The 16,436-nt window shown below is 46.5% G+C and overlaps 1 protein-coding gene and 1 pseudogene across 1 annotated transcript; both read left to right on the forward strand.

The window, feature by feature from the left end:
- The first annotated feature begins 5,725 nt into the window (after nt 1-5,725).
- On the forward strand, nt 5,726-7,271 carry LOC121572662 (annotated as a pseudogene).
- Nucleotides 7,272-8,981: 1,710 nt separating this feature from the next.
- Nucleotides 8,982-15,688, forward strand: LOC123481503 (neuroepithelial cell-transforming gene 1 protein-like). Its single transcript, XM_045205825.1, has 2 exons — nt 8,982-8,986; nt 13,799-15,688. Exons 1-2 carry the CDS (start codon nt 8,982-8,984, stop codon nt 15,627-15,629), a joined length of 1,836 nt encoding a protein of 611 aa, XP_045061760.1. The 3' UTR covers nt 15,630-15,688.
- Nucleotides 15,689-16,436: the final 748 nt, after the last annotated feature.

Genomic DNA, 16,436 nt, shown 5'->3' on the forward strand with positions numbered 1-16,436 from the left:
GACTTGGTGCGGGGAGCAGGAACGGGCCGAGCCGGGCTGACGGCGCACCACCGACTTGGTGCGGGGGAGCAGGAACGGGCCGAGCCGGGCTGACGAGGCGCACCACTGACTGGTGCGGGGAGCAGGAACGGGCCGAGCCGGGCTGACGAGCGCACCACTGACTTGGTGCGGGGAGCAGGAACGGGCCGAGCCGGGCTGAACGGCGCACCACCGACTTGGTGCGGGGAGCAGGAACAGGCCGAGCCGGGCTGACGGCGCACCACTGACTTGGTGCGGGGAGCAGGAACGGGCCGAGCCGGGCTGACGACGCACACCATTGGCCTGGTACGGGGAGCAGGAACAGGCCGGACCGTACTGGGGATACACACCACTGGTCCTACGCAGGGATCTGGAATGGGCCGGACCGGACTGGTAACACACCCCAGTACCTCTCGCCGTGCCTCTACACCTTCCATCCCCTCTTCGACCAGTGGCCCCCGTAACCTGGCGGCCTCCTCTGCCAACTCCGCTGGGCGCTCTGCCGCGGTCTCCTGCTGGCCCGTCGTCCACGGCGTTAGCCCCCCCCTAAACATTTTCTGGGCGTCTCTCCTACCCGTGGACCAGGTCTCCATGTCCCTCGCCAGCCTTTCGCCCTTCTGCTTCCATGTCAAGCCCTTCTCTTCCTCACCTGGCTTGACCCAGTCGAGGAGGCGAAGGAGATCTGCTAGAGATCTCCCTGGCGATGGCTCCTGGACACGCTGCTTGGTCCAGTCTTGGTGGTTTCTTCTGTCACGATCGTCGGTGAGAGAGGAGGACCAAGGCGCAGCGTTGAATGCGAACATATTTATTTATATAATGATCACACGATCAAAACAACAAAACGAAAACGTGACGTCCCTGGTTACATACACAAACCAACACGGAACAAGAAACCACAATGAATGAATGCCTAACGGCTACCTAAGTATGACTCCCAATCAGAGACAACGAGCTACAGCCGTCTCCGATTGGGAGCCACCCTGGCCAACATAGATATACAACAACTAGAACCAACACACATGAAAACTCACACCCTGGCTCAACATACTAGAGTCCCCAGAGCCAGGGCGTGACACATTGGAGTAAATTAAACATAATTTCCCTTGTAGTTGTTTTACACACAAATAATTGTTTAGATTTTGCAGTATATTAAATAGAATTTATATTTTCGAATGTCATGCTTTTTGAACACATTAAAATGAAGTAAGAAGGTATTAAAATATTGAAGTAAAACCAGAAATTTGCATTTTTATGTGAAAATCAATATTTACTATGCCCCTGAATCATTTTTCACAGTGCACCACAAGGTGGTTTGGACTTTACCACCACCTTCTCAGAAGGAAGTCATTCAGCAGAAATAACATTGTTTGACTGTGTAATTTGTCACTATGTCACGCCCTGGCCTTGAGAGGCCTGTTGTCTTTAGTTGGTTTGGTCAGGGCGTGAGGATCTATGTTAGAATTTCTATGTTTAGGATCTAGATGAGTATTTCTAGGTTTGGCCGGGTGTGATTCCCAATCAGAGGCAGCTGTCGCTCATTGTCTCTGATTGGGGATCATACTTAAGTAGCCTGGTTGCCTACCTTAGTTGTGGGATCTTGTTCCTGTTAGGCTGGTATGTGTATAGCCCTTTGGACTTCACGTTACGGTGTTTTCTTGTATGTTTATTTGACTTAATAAACCTGTACGCTTTTCACGCTGCACCTTGGTCCGACCCATCTCTCAACGTTAGTGACACACTATAACTGTCAAGCGAATTCTCGTTATTTCCTATACTGTGTAATATGTCACTATAACTGTCAAGCGACGCCTTGTTATTTCCTCTACTGAGGCAATTGAAGCAATAAGGAAAGCTTGAATTTGGAATTTCAGTTTACTTCATGAATTGACCAACCCCAGTCTCTCATGACAGGTTTAACTATTCAAATGAGTAGCTGAAGATTTGGTCCTGTGTGCTGAGATGCCCTCCAACCATGACTTGCATATGGCCAAGTGTTTTAGATGTATATAATTCTATATGAAAAAACAACATTCTGTAATGTCATTGGTTGCATGGGGTAAGTGGGTTAGAATTGTGTAATTTAGAGCATCATGCCAATACTTGGAACTGCTGAAAAGTGTGGTATTGTAGGCTAGTAATTCATCTTCAACTCACATTTGTTCCAAGTTATTTACCTTTTAATTTCAAGTAATTGTAGACAGTAAAAATTCATGCCCACTAAAATGAATGATTACTTACTTTAAACTGAGGTGTGTGTAACATTAATCATTTAACAACAGTGCTTCCCCACCTGGTCTCAGAGCATTTTGTATTATTCTGTACGTAAATCCTAGACACACCATTTAGTATGATATGTTACGTTTCGTATGGTATGTATTAATTGTGTCTATCCATCACCCATTTCATATGATATGTTACGAATTACAATTCATATTATATACTTAACAAAAATATCAAACGCAACATGTAAAGTGTGTCGTAGAAATATTTCACTCAAAAAGTAGTCAACTTAAAAATATTTCTCAAGAGACTGGAACTTGTGAATTTAGACTTTTATTATTTGCATAACAAACCCGAGCTTGCTCCATGGAGCAACAACTGTCTCTCTTTGGCTTAGAGCTCCCTTTTATACACACAAATGCATAATCATGTTACATAGCATATACAGTCCCTCCCATTAGGGCAAATGATTAACTTATTTTGGTGCCACTCTACCCTTATCTTTCAACGTCCAAATGTCACATGTGGTTTACTCCAAAAGGTCATGGGCGCTTTTCCACATGAAGCCTCTTCCCTAATCTCATTATATTGGTAGCAGACCCTTTCCCTAATCTCATTATATGGTTGCAGACCCTTTCTTTACAAATAATACACGTACATACATTAAGGCATTTATCATTTACCATCCTCCCTGGCCCTTGAGATTATGTGCATGTGGCCATGTGTCAGGTCATAGGGTCATAAGCAAAACAAATGATAACACTAGGTCCATTGTTACTCCAATCTCCACACAGCCATCACATGTCATTGACATACCCAGACCAGCTGCAGGGAGTTTATGAAAAACACATAAATGTCTCTGCTCTGTATTAACCCTTCAACTGGTTCTCAATCCATAAACATTTTAAGGCATATAGGTGTTTAATTCTACAACATATGTACTTGAAAATCATCCATAAGTGTTGGTCCCATGTTTCATGAGCTGAAATAAAACATACCCAAAATGTTCCATATGCTTAAAAAAGATTCTCTAAAATATTTTGCAGAAATGTATTTACATCCCTGTTAGTAAGCATTTCTCCTTTAACAAGATAATCCATCAACCTGACAGGTGTGGCATATCAAGAAGCTGATTAAACAGCATGATCAGTACACAGGTGCACCTTGTGCTGGGGACAATAAAAGGCCACTCTAAAATGTCTGAAGTTTTGAGGGAGCATGCAATTGTCATGCTGACTGCAGGAATATCCACCAGAGCTGTTGCCTGAGAATTTAATGTTCATTTCTCTACCATAAGCCGCTCCAACGTCATTTAAGGGAATTTGGCAGTACTTCACAACCACAGACCACGTGTATGACGTTGTGTGGGTGAACGGTTTGCTGATGTCAATGTTGTGAACGGCGTGCCCCATGGTGGCGGTGGGGTTATAGTATGTACACAATTCCTGGAAGCCTACATACTCACCAGACATGTCACCCATTGAGCATGTTTGGGATGCTCTGGATCAACATGTATGACAGCGTGTTCCAGTTCCCACCAATATCCAGCAACTTCGCACAGCCATTGAAGAGGAATGGGACAACATTCCACAGACCACTGATCAACTCTATGCGAAGGAGTTGTGTTGCGCTGCATGAGGCAAATGGTGGTCACACCAGATACTGACTGGTTTTCTGATCCACACCCCTACCTTTTTTAAAGGTATCTGTGACCAACAGATGCATTCTTTATTCCCAGTCATGTGAAATCGATAGATTAAGGCCTAATTTATTTATTTCAATTGACTGATTTCCTTATGAACTGTACATCAGTAAAACCTTTGAAATTGTTGCGTTTATATTCTTGTTCAGTATAATTCGTAAAAATGTCAAAAAACATAAATTTACTTTGAAATGGAGTATTGTTTGTGGGTCAGTGACACAACATCTCAATTGAATCCATTTTAAATTCAGGCTGTAACACAACAACATGTGGAAAAAGTCAAGGGGTGTGTTAATACTTTCTGATGGCATGTAACTGTCAAGGGAAGCCTCCTTATTGCCTTTCTAACGAGGCAATTGAAGAAATAAGGAAAGCTGGAATGGGAATTTCAGTTTACTTCCTGAATTGACCCCAACCAACCCATCTCTCATGACAGGTTTAACTATTAAACTTATTGTAAGTGGCTCTGGATAAGAGCGTCTGCTAAATTATACCAAAAAGGTAATGTTGCAAACCTGGGGGGCGTAGATGTCAGGTGTCAGTGTGCAGCGGTAGGGACGGAGTCAGGCGCAGGACACAGAACTGAGTAATTGACAAACTTTACTCGAAAAGCAACAAATCTAATTTCCACGCAGGGAAATACACCAGCTCACAGCAGTCATAAACACCAAACAAAGAAGTCTCAATAAAGTTGGTTGCATTGTTTGTCACTTCCAAACCAAATATTGTTTGGCTAGTTGCCTTACTCTTTAACTTTCCTTTTCATTTGAAGAGACTGCCACCTTCTTCTGACTGAAATGTGATGTCAAGTCGTCCTTAACTGCCCATTTGAATTTATAAGAAACATTTCATGATCTATTTTTCGTGATAGCCATTTAACCCACTTTAGCAGGCATTGTTGAACATAGTGCTCATTCTACTAGAAGAAAGTGGCAGTAGAGCTGCAAGCATTGTAGGTGCTGCATTTACCTCTAACATTAAGGGTGATGCACGTGAATTAGCTCTGGTTGGAATGGCTAAGGACAACTTTGAACGTCAATTTGCCCGACAGTTTTGATATCCGTTCCTCATGATCCATTACACCTCATAGCACAGCACACTGCTTAATACTAATATAGAACTATACTTTTCTTTCTTTAAACATGCATACAACATTGTGTAAAAATGTAATAATGCAACAAACAAAACAAAAATACACACAATCTTCTAAAAACGGAGCCACATCAAGTTGTTGCAAGAACTTAAAGTTCTTAAATTGAGAGACAATATTATGAAGTTAACTGTCACTATAACTGTCAAGCGAAGCCTTAATATTGCCTCTCAATAAAAGCAACAAGGAAAGCTGGAATTACATTTTCAGTTTACTTCCTGAATTGAGTGACTTGACTGCAACCAACCCCAGTCTCTCATGACAGGTTTAACTATTAAAATGAGTAGCTGAAGATTTGGTCCTGGGTGCCGAGACGACATCCAACCATGACCTGCATATGGCCAAGTGTTATAGATGTACATAAGTCTATATGAAAAAAAAAGTGTCCAACAATATTGGTTGCGTGGGGTAAGTGGGTTAGAATTGTGTAATTTAGAGCATCATGCCAATACTTGGAACTAATGAAAAGTGTGGTATTGTAGGCTAGTAATTCATTTTCAACATTTGTTCCAAGTTTAGACCCTTTTATAAAGCCATGCCCATTAAAGTTAATAATTACCTACTCACTTTAAACTGAGTTGAGTGTGTGTGTGACATTCATCATTTCACAGCAGTGCTCCCAGGCTATGGTCTGCACACAAATACGAATAATACATAGATAAATAGTTATGGTTCCCCTTAGGTCATCAAGATCACATATACGCTTCTTCAGAAACCTCTCTCTCATCCTAATGTGCGCTTCGATCTCTCTTCTCCTCTGGAACACTCTGAGACGCCCAACCTGCTCTGAGAGGAGACCGCTCCCAGCACCTGACCTCCTGCCACAAGACTACGCAGACGACCTGCCAGCCTGCTCAGCTATCATCAGAGGAGACCTGAAGGGCATTGACAAGGAGCAGCTCAGAAGACTTCTGAAAACAAAGATCAAGCCCAAGCTTCTGTCTGAGGCGTTCTACCACCACGTGACCCGAAACTGTAAAACTTACGTTACAGACAGAGGGTTCGTCATGATGCCCCTGAGTGTGGAGGAGAGAGACTTCCCCATCGCCTACTCCATGGTGGTCCATGAGAAGATTGAGATGTTTGAGCGACTCCTGCGTGCCGTGTACACACCTCAGAATGTATACTGCGTGCATGTGGACCAGAAATCCTCGGAGGAATTCAGGACTGCAGTAAAGGCTATTGTGTCTTGTTTTACCAATGTGTTTGTGGCAAGTAAGACAGAGAGTGTAGTTTACGCATCGTGGTCTCGAGTGCAGGCAGATCTAAACTGTATGAGGGACCTGTTGAAGTCACCTGTCCAGTGGAGGTACCTGCTCAATACCTGTGGAACAGATTTCCCCATTAAAACTAACGCAGAGATGGTTCAGTCACTCAAACTGCTCAACGGGAGGAACAGCATGGAGTCTGAGACCACCGTCGACTATAAGAAACACCGGTGGCAGTATCAGCACAACATCACCAACAACATAGTGGTCAGGGACGGGCGTTACGAAGAGCCCTCCTCCAATCAGCACCCCCCATGTTCTCCGGAAATGCCTATTTCGTGGTCTCCAGGGACTTTGTCCATCACGTGTTTGACAGCCAGGAGGTTCTGGCCCTGATGGAGTGGGAGAGGGACACCTACAGTCCTGATGAGCACCTGTGGGCCACTCTGCAGCGCATGCCCTCAGTGCCAGGGTCTAACCCTCCCCACATTAAGTACCATGAAACAGACATGAACGCCATCGCTCGCATGGTGAAGTGGAGTTACCTGGAAGGAGATGTGAGGAAAGGAGCCCCATATCCACCCTGCTCCGGTGCCTCCAGGAGAGCTGTGTGTGTCTACGGGGCTGGAGATCTCCGGTGGCTCCTACAACACCACCACCTCATCGCTAACAAGTTTGACCCAGAGGTGGATGATGTAGCCATTCGATGTCTGGAATCTTACCTTCGTTTCAAAGCAACATATGGTTCATCTGGGAGTATCTGTAAAAAGCTATGAAATGAAAAAGGGTTGCAAATACCGTAATCTATATTTATTTCAATTGTGTTTTTGTATGAATTTTATACGTGTTTGTTTTACCTATTGAATTGAATGCACTGATTAGAAGTGGCTCTGGATAAGAGCGTCTGCTAAATTATACCAAAAACGTAATGTCGCACTTAGAATACACTGTCTTTACAACAGTTATATCATTAGATAGTATAGATGACATCAATGGAGGTTGTAAAAAAAAAAATGAATACTTGGAGTGTTGAAATAAAACTTTTCACCCTCAATTTTGCAATTTCCTGTTTCAATAAAGTTAGTTGCATTGTTATTCACTTCCAAACCAAATCAACCGTTGACCTCAAGCAAATGAATAACTAATATGTAGTCTATTGCTTGGCTAGTTGCCTTACCCTTTAACTTTCTTTTTCATTTGAAGAGACTGCCACCTGCTGACTGAAATGTGATGTCAAATCTTCCTTAACTGCTCATTCGAATTGGAACATTTCATGATCTCTTTTCCGTGATATGTTTGTTTTTAATTAATTGGTTTGGACTTTACGACACTGTAAAAAATATTGTGATAGTTCTAAATTTGGGTAACTATTTGCTACAGCTTTTTGAGTATTTTCCAAGATGAGATATTCTTATTTATAATATATTTAACTTACTGTATATAGGCCTAAAGTCCAGCACCAAAAAAATGGCTTAGATCCAGAGGTGGAAAAAGTACCCAATTGTCATACTTGAGTAAAAATAGTGATACCTTAATAGAAAGTTACTCAACTAAAACTGAAAGTCACCCATTGAAATACTACTTGAAAAAAGTATTTGGTTTTAAATATACTTAAGTATCAAAAGTAGAAGTAAAAGTATAAATCATTTCAGATTCCGTATATTAAGCAAAGCAGACAGCACCATTTTCTTGTTTTTAAAATGTACCGATAGCCAGGGGCACCCTCCAACACTCAGACATTATTTACAAAAGATGCATTTGTGTTTAGTGAGTCTGCCAGACCATAGGCAGTAGGGATGACCACGTGTTCTCTTGATACGTGTGTGAATGTCACCACTTTCCTGTCCTTCTAAGCATTCAAACTGTAATGAGTACTTTGGGTTGTCAGGGGAAATGTATGGAGTAAAAAGTACAATATTTTCTTTAGGAATGTTGTGAAGTAAAAGTAAAAGTTGTCAAAAATATAAATAGTAAATTAAAGTACAGATACCCTAAATACTACTTAAGTAAAAATACTTTAAAGTACTACTTAAGTACTTTAAACCACTGCTTAGATCCAACTTACTTTTATCAATTCCAAAACTACTTGTTAGATCTACTTTATATTTTTGATCAATTACTTTCAGTGATTGTGTTTTAATGTTAATTTTTTCATGTTTTTGATTATTAGCCATTTAACCCACTTTAGCAGGCATTGTTGAACACAGAGCTCATTCTACTAGCAGAAAGTGGCAAAGAGCTGCAAGCATTGTAGGATGCTGCATTTGCCTCTGACATTAAGGGTGATGTGCGTGAATTAGCTCTGGTGGGAATAGCTAATGACATCTTTGAACGTCAATTTGCCCAACAGTTTTGATATCCGTTCATCATGATCTATTACCCCTCATAGCACAGCAAACTGCCCAATACTAATATAGAAATATCATTTTATTTCTTCCAACATGCACACAACATTGTGTAAAAATATAATTCATTGAATTACCCACACAATCCTCTAAAAATGGAGCCACATGTCAAGTTGTTGCAGGAATTTACAATTCTTAAATTGAGAGAAAATATGAAATTGGAGTAAATTAAACAGTACTTCCCTCGTAGTTGTTTTTACACACAAATAATTGTTTAGATTTTGCAGTGTATTAAATTGAATTTACATTTTCGAATGTCATGCAGTTTGAACACAAAAATGAAGTAAGGTAATAAAATATTGAAGTAAAATCTGAAACCTGCATACTTATGTGGAAATATTTACTAAGCCCCTGAATATTTTTTTGGGGGGGGTTAGTTTGGACATTACCACCAACTTTTCAAAAGGAAATAATTCAGCATAAATAACATAATGTTTGACTATGTCATAAAGTATTCACACCTCTTGACTTCTTCCACATTTTGTTGTGTTACAAAGTGGGATTAAAATGGACTTACTTGTCATTTTTGTCAGTGATCTACACAAAATACTCTGTAATGTCAAATTGGAAGAACAATTCTAACATTTGTAACAAATTAATGAAAAAGAAAACATTAATATATCTTGATTAGATAAGTGTTCAATCCCCTGAGTCAATACATGCTAGAATCACCTTTGGCAGCGATTACAGCTGTGAGTTTCTGGGTAAGTCTAAGAGCTTTGCACACCTGGATTGTACAATATTTGCACATTATTCTTTTTAAAACTCTTCAAGCTCTCTCAAGATGGTTGTTGATTATTGCTAGACAACCATTTTCATGACTTGCCATAGATTTTCAAGCCGATTTAAGTCAAAACTGTAACTACGCCACTCAGGAACATTCAATGTCATCTTGTTAAGCAACTCCAGTGTATATTTGGCCTTGTGTTTTATGTTATTGTCCTGCTGAAAGGTGAATTTGTCTCCCAGGGTCTGTTGGAAAGCAGACTGAACTAGGTTTTCCTCTAGGATTTTGCCTGTGCTTAGCTCTATTACGTTTATTTTTAGCATAAAAAAACTCCCTAGTGCTTGCCGATGACAAGCATACCCATAACATGATGCAGCCACCACCATGCTTGAAAATATTTAGAGTGGTACTCAGTAATGTGTTGGATTTGCCCCAAACATAACGCTTTGTATTCAGAAAAAAAGAATATTTGTATTCTGTACAGGCTTCCTTCTTTTCACTCTGTCAATTAAGTTAGTATTGTGGAGTAACTACAATGTTGTTGATCCATCCTCAGGTTTCTCCTATCACACCCATTAAACTCTGTCACTGCTTCAAAGACACCATACGCCTCATGATGAAATCCCTGGGCGGTTTCCTTCCTCTCCGGCAACAGACTTAGGTAGTATCTTTGTAATGACTGGAGGTATTGATGCACCATCCAAAGTGTTATTAATAACTTCACCATGCTCAAATGGATATTCAATGTCTGATTGTTTTATTTATACCCATCTACTAATAGGTGCCCACCCTTCTTTGCGAGGCATTGGAAAACCTCCCTGTACTTTATGGTTGAATCTGTGTTTGAAATTCACTGCTCGACCGAGGGACCTTACAGATAATTGTATGTGTGGTGCACAGAGATTAGGTATTCTTTCACAAATCATGTTGAACACTATTATTGCACACAGAGTGAGTGTCACGAACGTTGAACGGAGTAGACCAAGGCGCAGCGTTATGAGCGAACATACTTTATTATCTTTAGTGATAATACGAACAAAACAATAAACGATAACGTGACGTCCTAGGTTAAACACAACTAACACGGAACAAAACAAAAGGAACAAGGTCCCACAACACCTGTGGGAACACAGCCTGTCTAAATATGGCTCCCAATCAGAGACAACCAGCAACAGCTGACACTCGTTGCCTCTGATTGGGAACCACTCTGGCCAACACAGAAATACAATACTAGACTGTGACCATAGAACAAAAACACATAGAATCTACACACCCTGGCTCAACATATAGAGTCCCCAGAGCCAGGGTGTGACAGTACCCCCCCCTAAAGGCGCGGACTGCGACCGCGCCTCAACATAGACCAAACAGGGGAGGGCTGGGTGGGCATTCCTCCTCGGAGGCGGTTCCGGCTCCGGGCTTGCCCACCACCCTCCAATAATCCCCCCGTAGCGCCCCTGGTCCGGTCTGGCCCCGCTGGCTGGAGCTGGACTGGATATCGTAGGAGCGGATTGCTTAAGCTCCGGTGTGGAGCAGCAGACCGGTACCTGACCAGGCACCGGTGACCCAGGCACGGGTTGTGCCGGACTGACGACACGCACCCCTGGCTTGGTGCGTGGAGCAGGAACGGGCCGGACCGGGCTGACGATGCGCACCCCTGGCTTGGTGCGTGGAGCAGCAACGGGCCGGACCGGGCTGACGATGCGCACCCCTAGCTTGGTGCGTGGGCGGAACGGGCCGGACCGGGCTGGCGATGCGCACCCCTGGCTTGGTGCGTGGAGCAGGAACGGGCGGACCGGGCTGACGATGCGCACCCCTGGCTTGGTGCGTGGAGCAACGGGCGGACCGGGCTGACGATACGCACCCCTGGCTTGGTGCGTGGAGCCGAACGGGCCGTACCGGGCTGACGGTGCGCACCCCTAGCTTGTGCGTGGAGCAGGAACGGGCCGGACCGGGCTGACGATGCGCACCCCTGGCTTGGTGCGTGGAGCAGCAACGGGCGGACCGGGCTGACGATGCGCACCCCTGGCTTGGTGCGTGGAGCAGGAACGGGCCGTGCCGGGCTGACGATCGCACCCCTGGCTTGGTGCGTGGAGCAGGAACGGGCCGTGCCGGGCTGACGACTCGCACCCCTGGCTGGTGCGTGGAGCAGGAACGGGCCGTACCGGGCTGACGACTCGCACCCCTGGCTTGGTGCGAGTGGCAGGAACAGGCCGGGCCGGGCTGGCGGCGCGCACCGTAGGCTTGGTGCGAGTGGCAGGAACAGGCCGGGCCGGGCTGGCGACCGCACCGTAGGCTTGGTGCGAGTGGCAGGAACAGGCCGGGCCGGGCTGGCGACGCGCACCGTAGGCTTGGTGCGAGTGGCAGGAACAGGCCGGGCCGGGCTGGCGACGCGCACCGTATGCTTGGTGCGAGTGGCAGGAACAGGCCGGTCCGGGCTGGCGACGCGCACCGTAGGCTTGGTGCGAGTGGCAGGAACAGGCCGGGCCAGGCTGGCGACGCACACCGTAGGCTTGGTGCGAGTGGCAGGAACAGGCCGGGCCGGGCTGGCGACGCACACCGTAGGCTTGGTGCGAGTGGCAGGAACAGGCCGGGCCGGGCTGGCGGCAGCGCACCGTAGGCTTGGTGCGAGTGGCAGGAACAGGCCGGGCCAGGCTGGCGACGCACACCGTAGGCTTGGTGCGAGTGGCAGGAACAGGCCGGGCCGGGCTGGCGACGCGCACCGTAGGCTTGGTGCGAGGGGCAGGAACAGGCCGGGCCGGGCTGGCGACGCGCACCATCAACTTAGTGCGGGGAGCAGGAACGGGCCGGACCGGACTGGTGACGCACACCACTTGCTTGGTGTGAGGAGCGGGACTGGGTTTCGTCATAACCCTCCGCTCCCTCAGCTGCCTACACAGTTCCTCTCGCCGTGCCTCTACTCTCACTCTCTCCCTTATCGCCTCCAGTAGCTCCACCCTCTGAACCACTAACTCCTGCTCCCTCTGGACCACTAGCCCCCTTAACCTGGTGGCCTCCTCACCTAACCTCCTAATACGCCCTGTAGCTGCCTCCTGCTGCCCCGTCGCCCATGCCGTGTGCCCCCCCCTAAAAATATTTTGGGGTTGCCTCTCGTCCGACCCGGCGACGACACTGTTTACGCCGTTGCTCCTCTCTCCGTCGCGCCTCTACCGTCTCCTTCCATGGACGGCGATCCATCCCGGCCTGGATTTCCTCCCAGGTCCAGGACCCCTGCCCGTCCATTATCTGCTCCCACGTCCAGGCTGCCTGCTCCTGGACACGCTGCTTGGTCCTGGTATGGTGGGATCTTCTGTCACGAACGTTGAACGGAGTAGACCAAGGCGCAGCGTTATGAGCGAACATACTTTATTATCTTTAGTGATAATACGAACAAAACAATAAACGATAACGTGACGTCCTAGGTTAAACACAACCAACACGGAACAAACCAAAAGGAACAAGATCCCACAACACCTGTGGGAACACAGCCTGTCTAAATATGGCTCCCAATCAGAGACAACCAGCAACAGCTGACACTCGTTGCCTCTGATTGGGAACCACTCTGGCCAACACAGAAATACAATACTAGACTGTGACCATAGAACAAAAACACATAGAATCTAATAATAATAATAATAACATGCCATTTAGCAGACGCTTTTATCCAAAGCGACTTACAGTCATGCGTGCATAAATTTTTTGTGTATGGGTGGTCCCGGGGATCGAACCCACTACCTTGGCGTTACAAGCGCCGTGCTCTACCAGCTGAGCTACAGAGGACCACTACCATCTACACACCCTGGCTCAACATATAGAGTCCCCAGAGCCAGGGTGTGACAGTGAGTCCATGCAACAATGTATTATGTGACTTGTTAAGCACATTTCTACTCCTGAACTTATTTAAACTTGCCATAACAAAGGGGTTGAATACTTATTGACTCAAGACATTTCAGCTTTTCATTTTGAATTACACTGAACAAAAATAAAGACACAACATCTAAAGTGTTGGTACCATGTTTCATGAGCTGAAATAAAAGATCCCAGAAATGTTCCATACGCTCGAAAAGCTTATTTCTCTAATATGTTGTGCACAAATGTATTTACATCCCTGTTCGTGAGCATTTCTCCTTTACCAAGATAAATCATCCACCTGACAGGTGTGGCATATCAAGAAGCTGATTAAACAGCATGATCATTACACAGGTGCACCTTGTGGTGGGGACAATAAAAGGCCACTCTACAATGTGCAGTTTTGTCACACAGCACAATGCCACAGATGTCTGAAGTTTTGAGGGAGTGTGCAATTGAATTGCTGACTGCCGGAATGTCCACCAGAGCTGTTTCCTGAGAATGTATTGTTCATTTCCAAAGTTCGATACCAGAGACGCAGAATGACAGACCGAAGAGAAAGGCAAACAAGAAGAGGAAGTTCAACATCGATGATGATGATGAGACGTCCCCCGAGAGCAATAACAATACCAACTCAAGGCCTGGACTGAGAAGAGGGAGTTCCTTCACCTTCCTCACCCCTGGACCTCAGTGGGACTTCAGTCTGAAGCGGAAGCGCAGAGAGAAGGATGTCTCTGATGCAGTCAGCCTGTGCAGCTTTGACTTGAAGGAACCCAGCAACAAGCATGTCCGTCCTCTCGGCAGGGTGACCTCGCTGGCTAACCTCATCTCCCCCGTGAAGAATGGGGCCGTCCGGCGCTTCGGCCAGACCATCCAGTCCATGTCCTTCCGGGGCGATGGCAATGGTGGCAAGACGCCGGGCGTGCCCCAGAAGCCATGCAGCAAGGCGGAGGCGCCCACGCCACCCAAGAGACGCAACAGCACGCTGTGGTCGGAGACATTAGACATCCACCAGAAGGGCACCTTCTCCACCAAGGAGATCAAGAGACAGGAGGCCATATTTGAGTTGACTCGCGGAAAACAGGACCTGATTGAGGACCTCCAGCTCGCACGCAAGGCGTACCACGACCCCATGCTGAAGCTGAGTATCATGTCGGAGGAGGAGCTGACCCATATCTTCGGGGACCTGGATGCCTACATCCCCCTCCACGAGGACCTGCTGGCCCAGCTGGCCAGAGCCACCGGCCCCGACGGCACCGTGGGACAGATAGGACAGATTGTCGTCAGCTGGTTGCCAGGGCTGAATGCATACCGAGATTACTGCAGTAACCAGGTGGCGGCCAAGGCCCTGTTGGACCAGAAGAAACAGGACCGGAGGGTGCAGGACTTCCTGCAGCGCTGCCTGGAGTCTCCCTTCAGCAGGAAGCTGGACCTGTGGAGCTTCCTGGACATCCCCCGCTCCCGTCTGTTCAAATACCCCCTCCTGCTCAGAGAGATCCTCAAACACACAGCGCCCGAGCACCCCGACACGCCCCGCCTGGAGCAAGCAATCACCATCATCCAGGGTGTGTTGTCTGACATCAACATGAAGAAGGGGGAGTCAGAGAGCCAGTACTACATAGACAAACTGGAGTATCTGGACGACAGGCAAAGAGACCCGCGCATCGACCAGTGCAAGAGTCTGTTGTGTCACGGCGAGCTACGCAACAAGAGTGGAACAAAGCTGCACGTGTTCCTGTTCACAGAGCTGTTGGTGATGAGCCGGTCTGTGCCGAGGAACGAGCACCACTGTTTCCAGGTGTACCGGCAGCCGATCCCGGTGCAGGACTTGGTGCTGGAGGACCTACAGGATGGAGACGTCAAGATGGGTGGCTCCTTCAGAGGAGCATTCAGTAACTCAGACAAAGCCAAGAACATCTTCCGTGTGCGTTTTCATGAACCGTCTCAGGGCCAGTCCCACACGCTGCAGGTCAATGACGTCTTCCACAAGCAGCAGTGGCTCAACTGCCTGCGCAGCGCCATCTCCGTCCACCACCCCGTGGACGCCGCTGTCACCACACCCGCCTCCTCCCCGGCAGCCGACGCCCACTCCAAGCGGCGCTCCTCCAAAATCTCCGCCATCATCCACATAGAGGAGGCCGATGAGAACTGCCCTCTGACGCCCGCAGGTGCAACGTCCGCCCCCAGTTCGCCATGCGGGGACGAGACCCCCAGCCCCACCTCAACGTCTCCCTCCTCCCGCTCCTCATCCTCCTCTTCATCACCACTATCCTCCCCGTCGCCCAAACACAAAACCAAAAAGGACAAGCGCTCCCTCTGTGCCTTAGGGAAGAGGAAGGAGACCATGGTGTAATTAGAGGAGGGGAGAAAATGGACTCCTGGGCGATCGGACAATATGTTTGTACATAAGGAGGGGGAAGCGGAGGGGGGGGCTGGGTGTCCCCTCCCCGTGGGACTTTTATTTATGTGTCTGTTTATTATTACAACAGTGTTTTGTGTTACTGTCCCCATTGGCAGCTATTTACTTTACCCTTCCATCCCTCCACTGTTTGGTTCTGTCCACAAAGGGGCTAAGTGCATACCATTCAGTATTCTGGAGAGGCCTGCTTGGCTTTCACTAATTCTATAAGGGAAGCATAACAAGAAGCAAACACACTCATGTGTTGGAGAGAAGTCGTGCATCTAGTCCTGTTTACTGTTTGATTTGTATTAAAACATTATTTTAGAATCATTTTTAAAAATTAAACTTTAACTCCTTTTATTTAATTTTATCAATCTGAATCTTACTGTAGCTCTATGTTTTAAAACAGCACTGTTTCTAGCTTTTAGCTGAAGTTATTTAAATGTTTTTGGGGATGTGGAGGTGGATAGAAGGGTAGAGTTCCCACAAAAGATGAGATGCATACGAAACATTAATTTGTTTCTTCCAGTTATTAGAACTGTTAAGGTCCCCTGGATTGATGAGGAATTGAAAAACTGTGTAGTTGAGAGAAATAAAGCAAAGGGAGTGGCAAATATGTCTGGCTTCACATCTGATTGGCAGACATATTGTAAATTGAGAAATTATGTGACTAAACTGGGGCCCCATGTAGCTCAGTTGGTAGAGCATGGCGCTTGCAACGCCAGGGTTGTGGGTTCGTTTCCCACGGGGGGCCAGTAT

The sequence above is a fragment of the Coregonus clupeaformis genome, chromosome 20 (assembly GCF_020615455.1).
Source record: "Coregonus clupeaformis isolate EN_2021a chromosome 20, ASM2061545v1, whole genome shotgun sequence".
Lineage (NCBI taxonomy): Eukaryota > Metazoa > Chordata > Actinopteri > Salmoniformes > Salmonidae > Coregonus > Coregonus clupeaformis.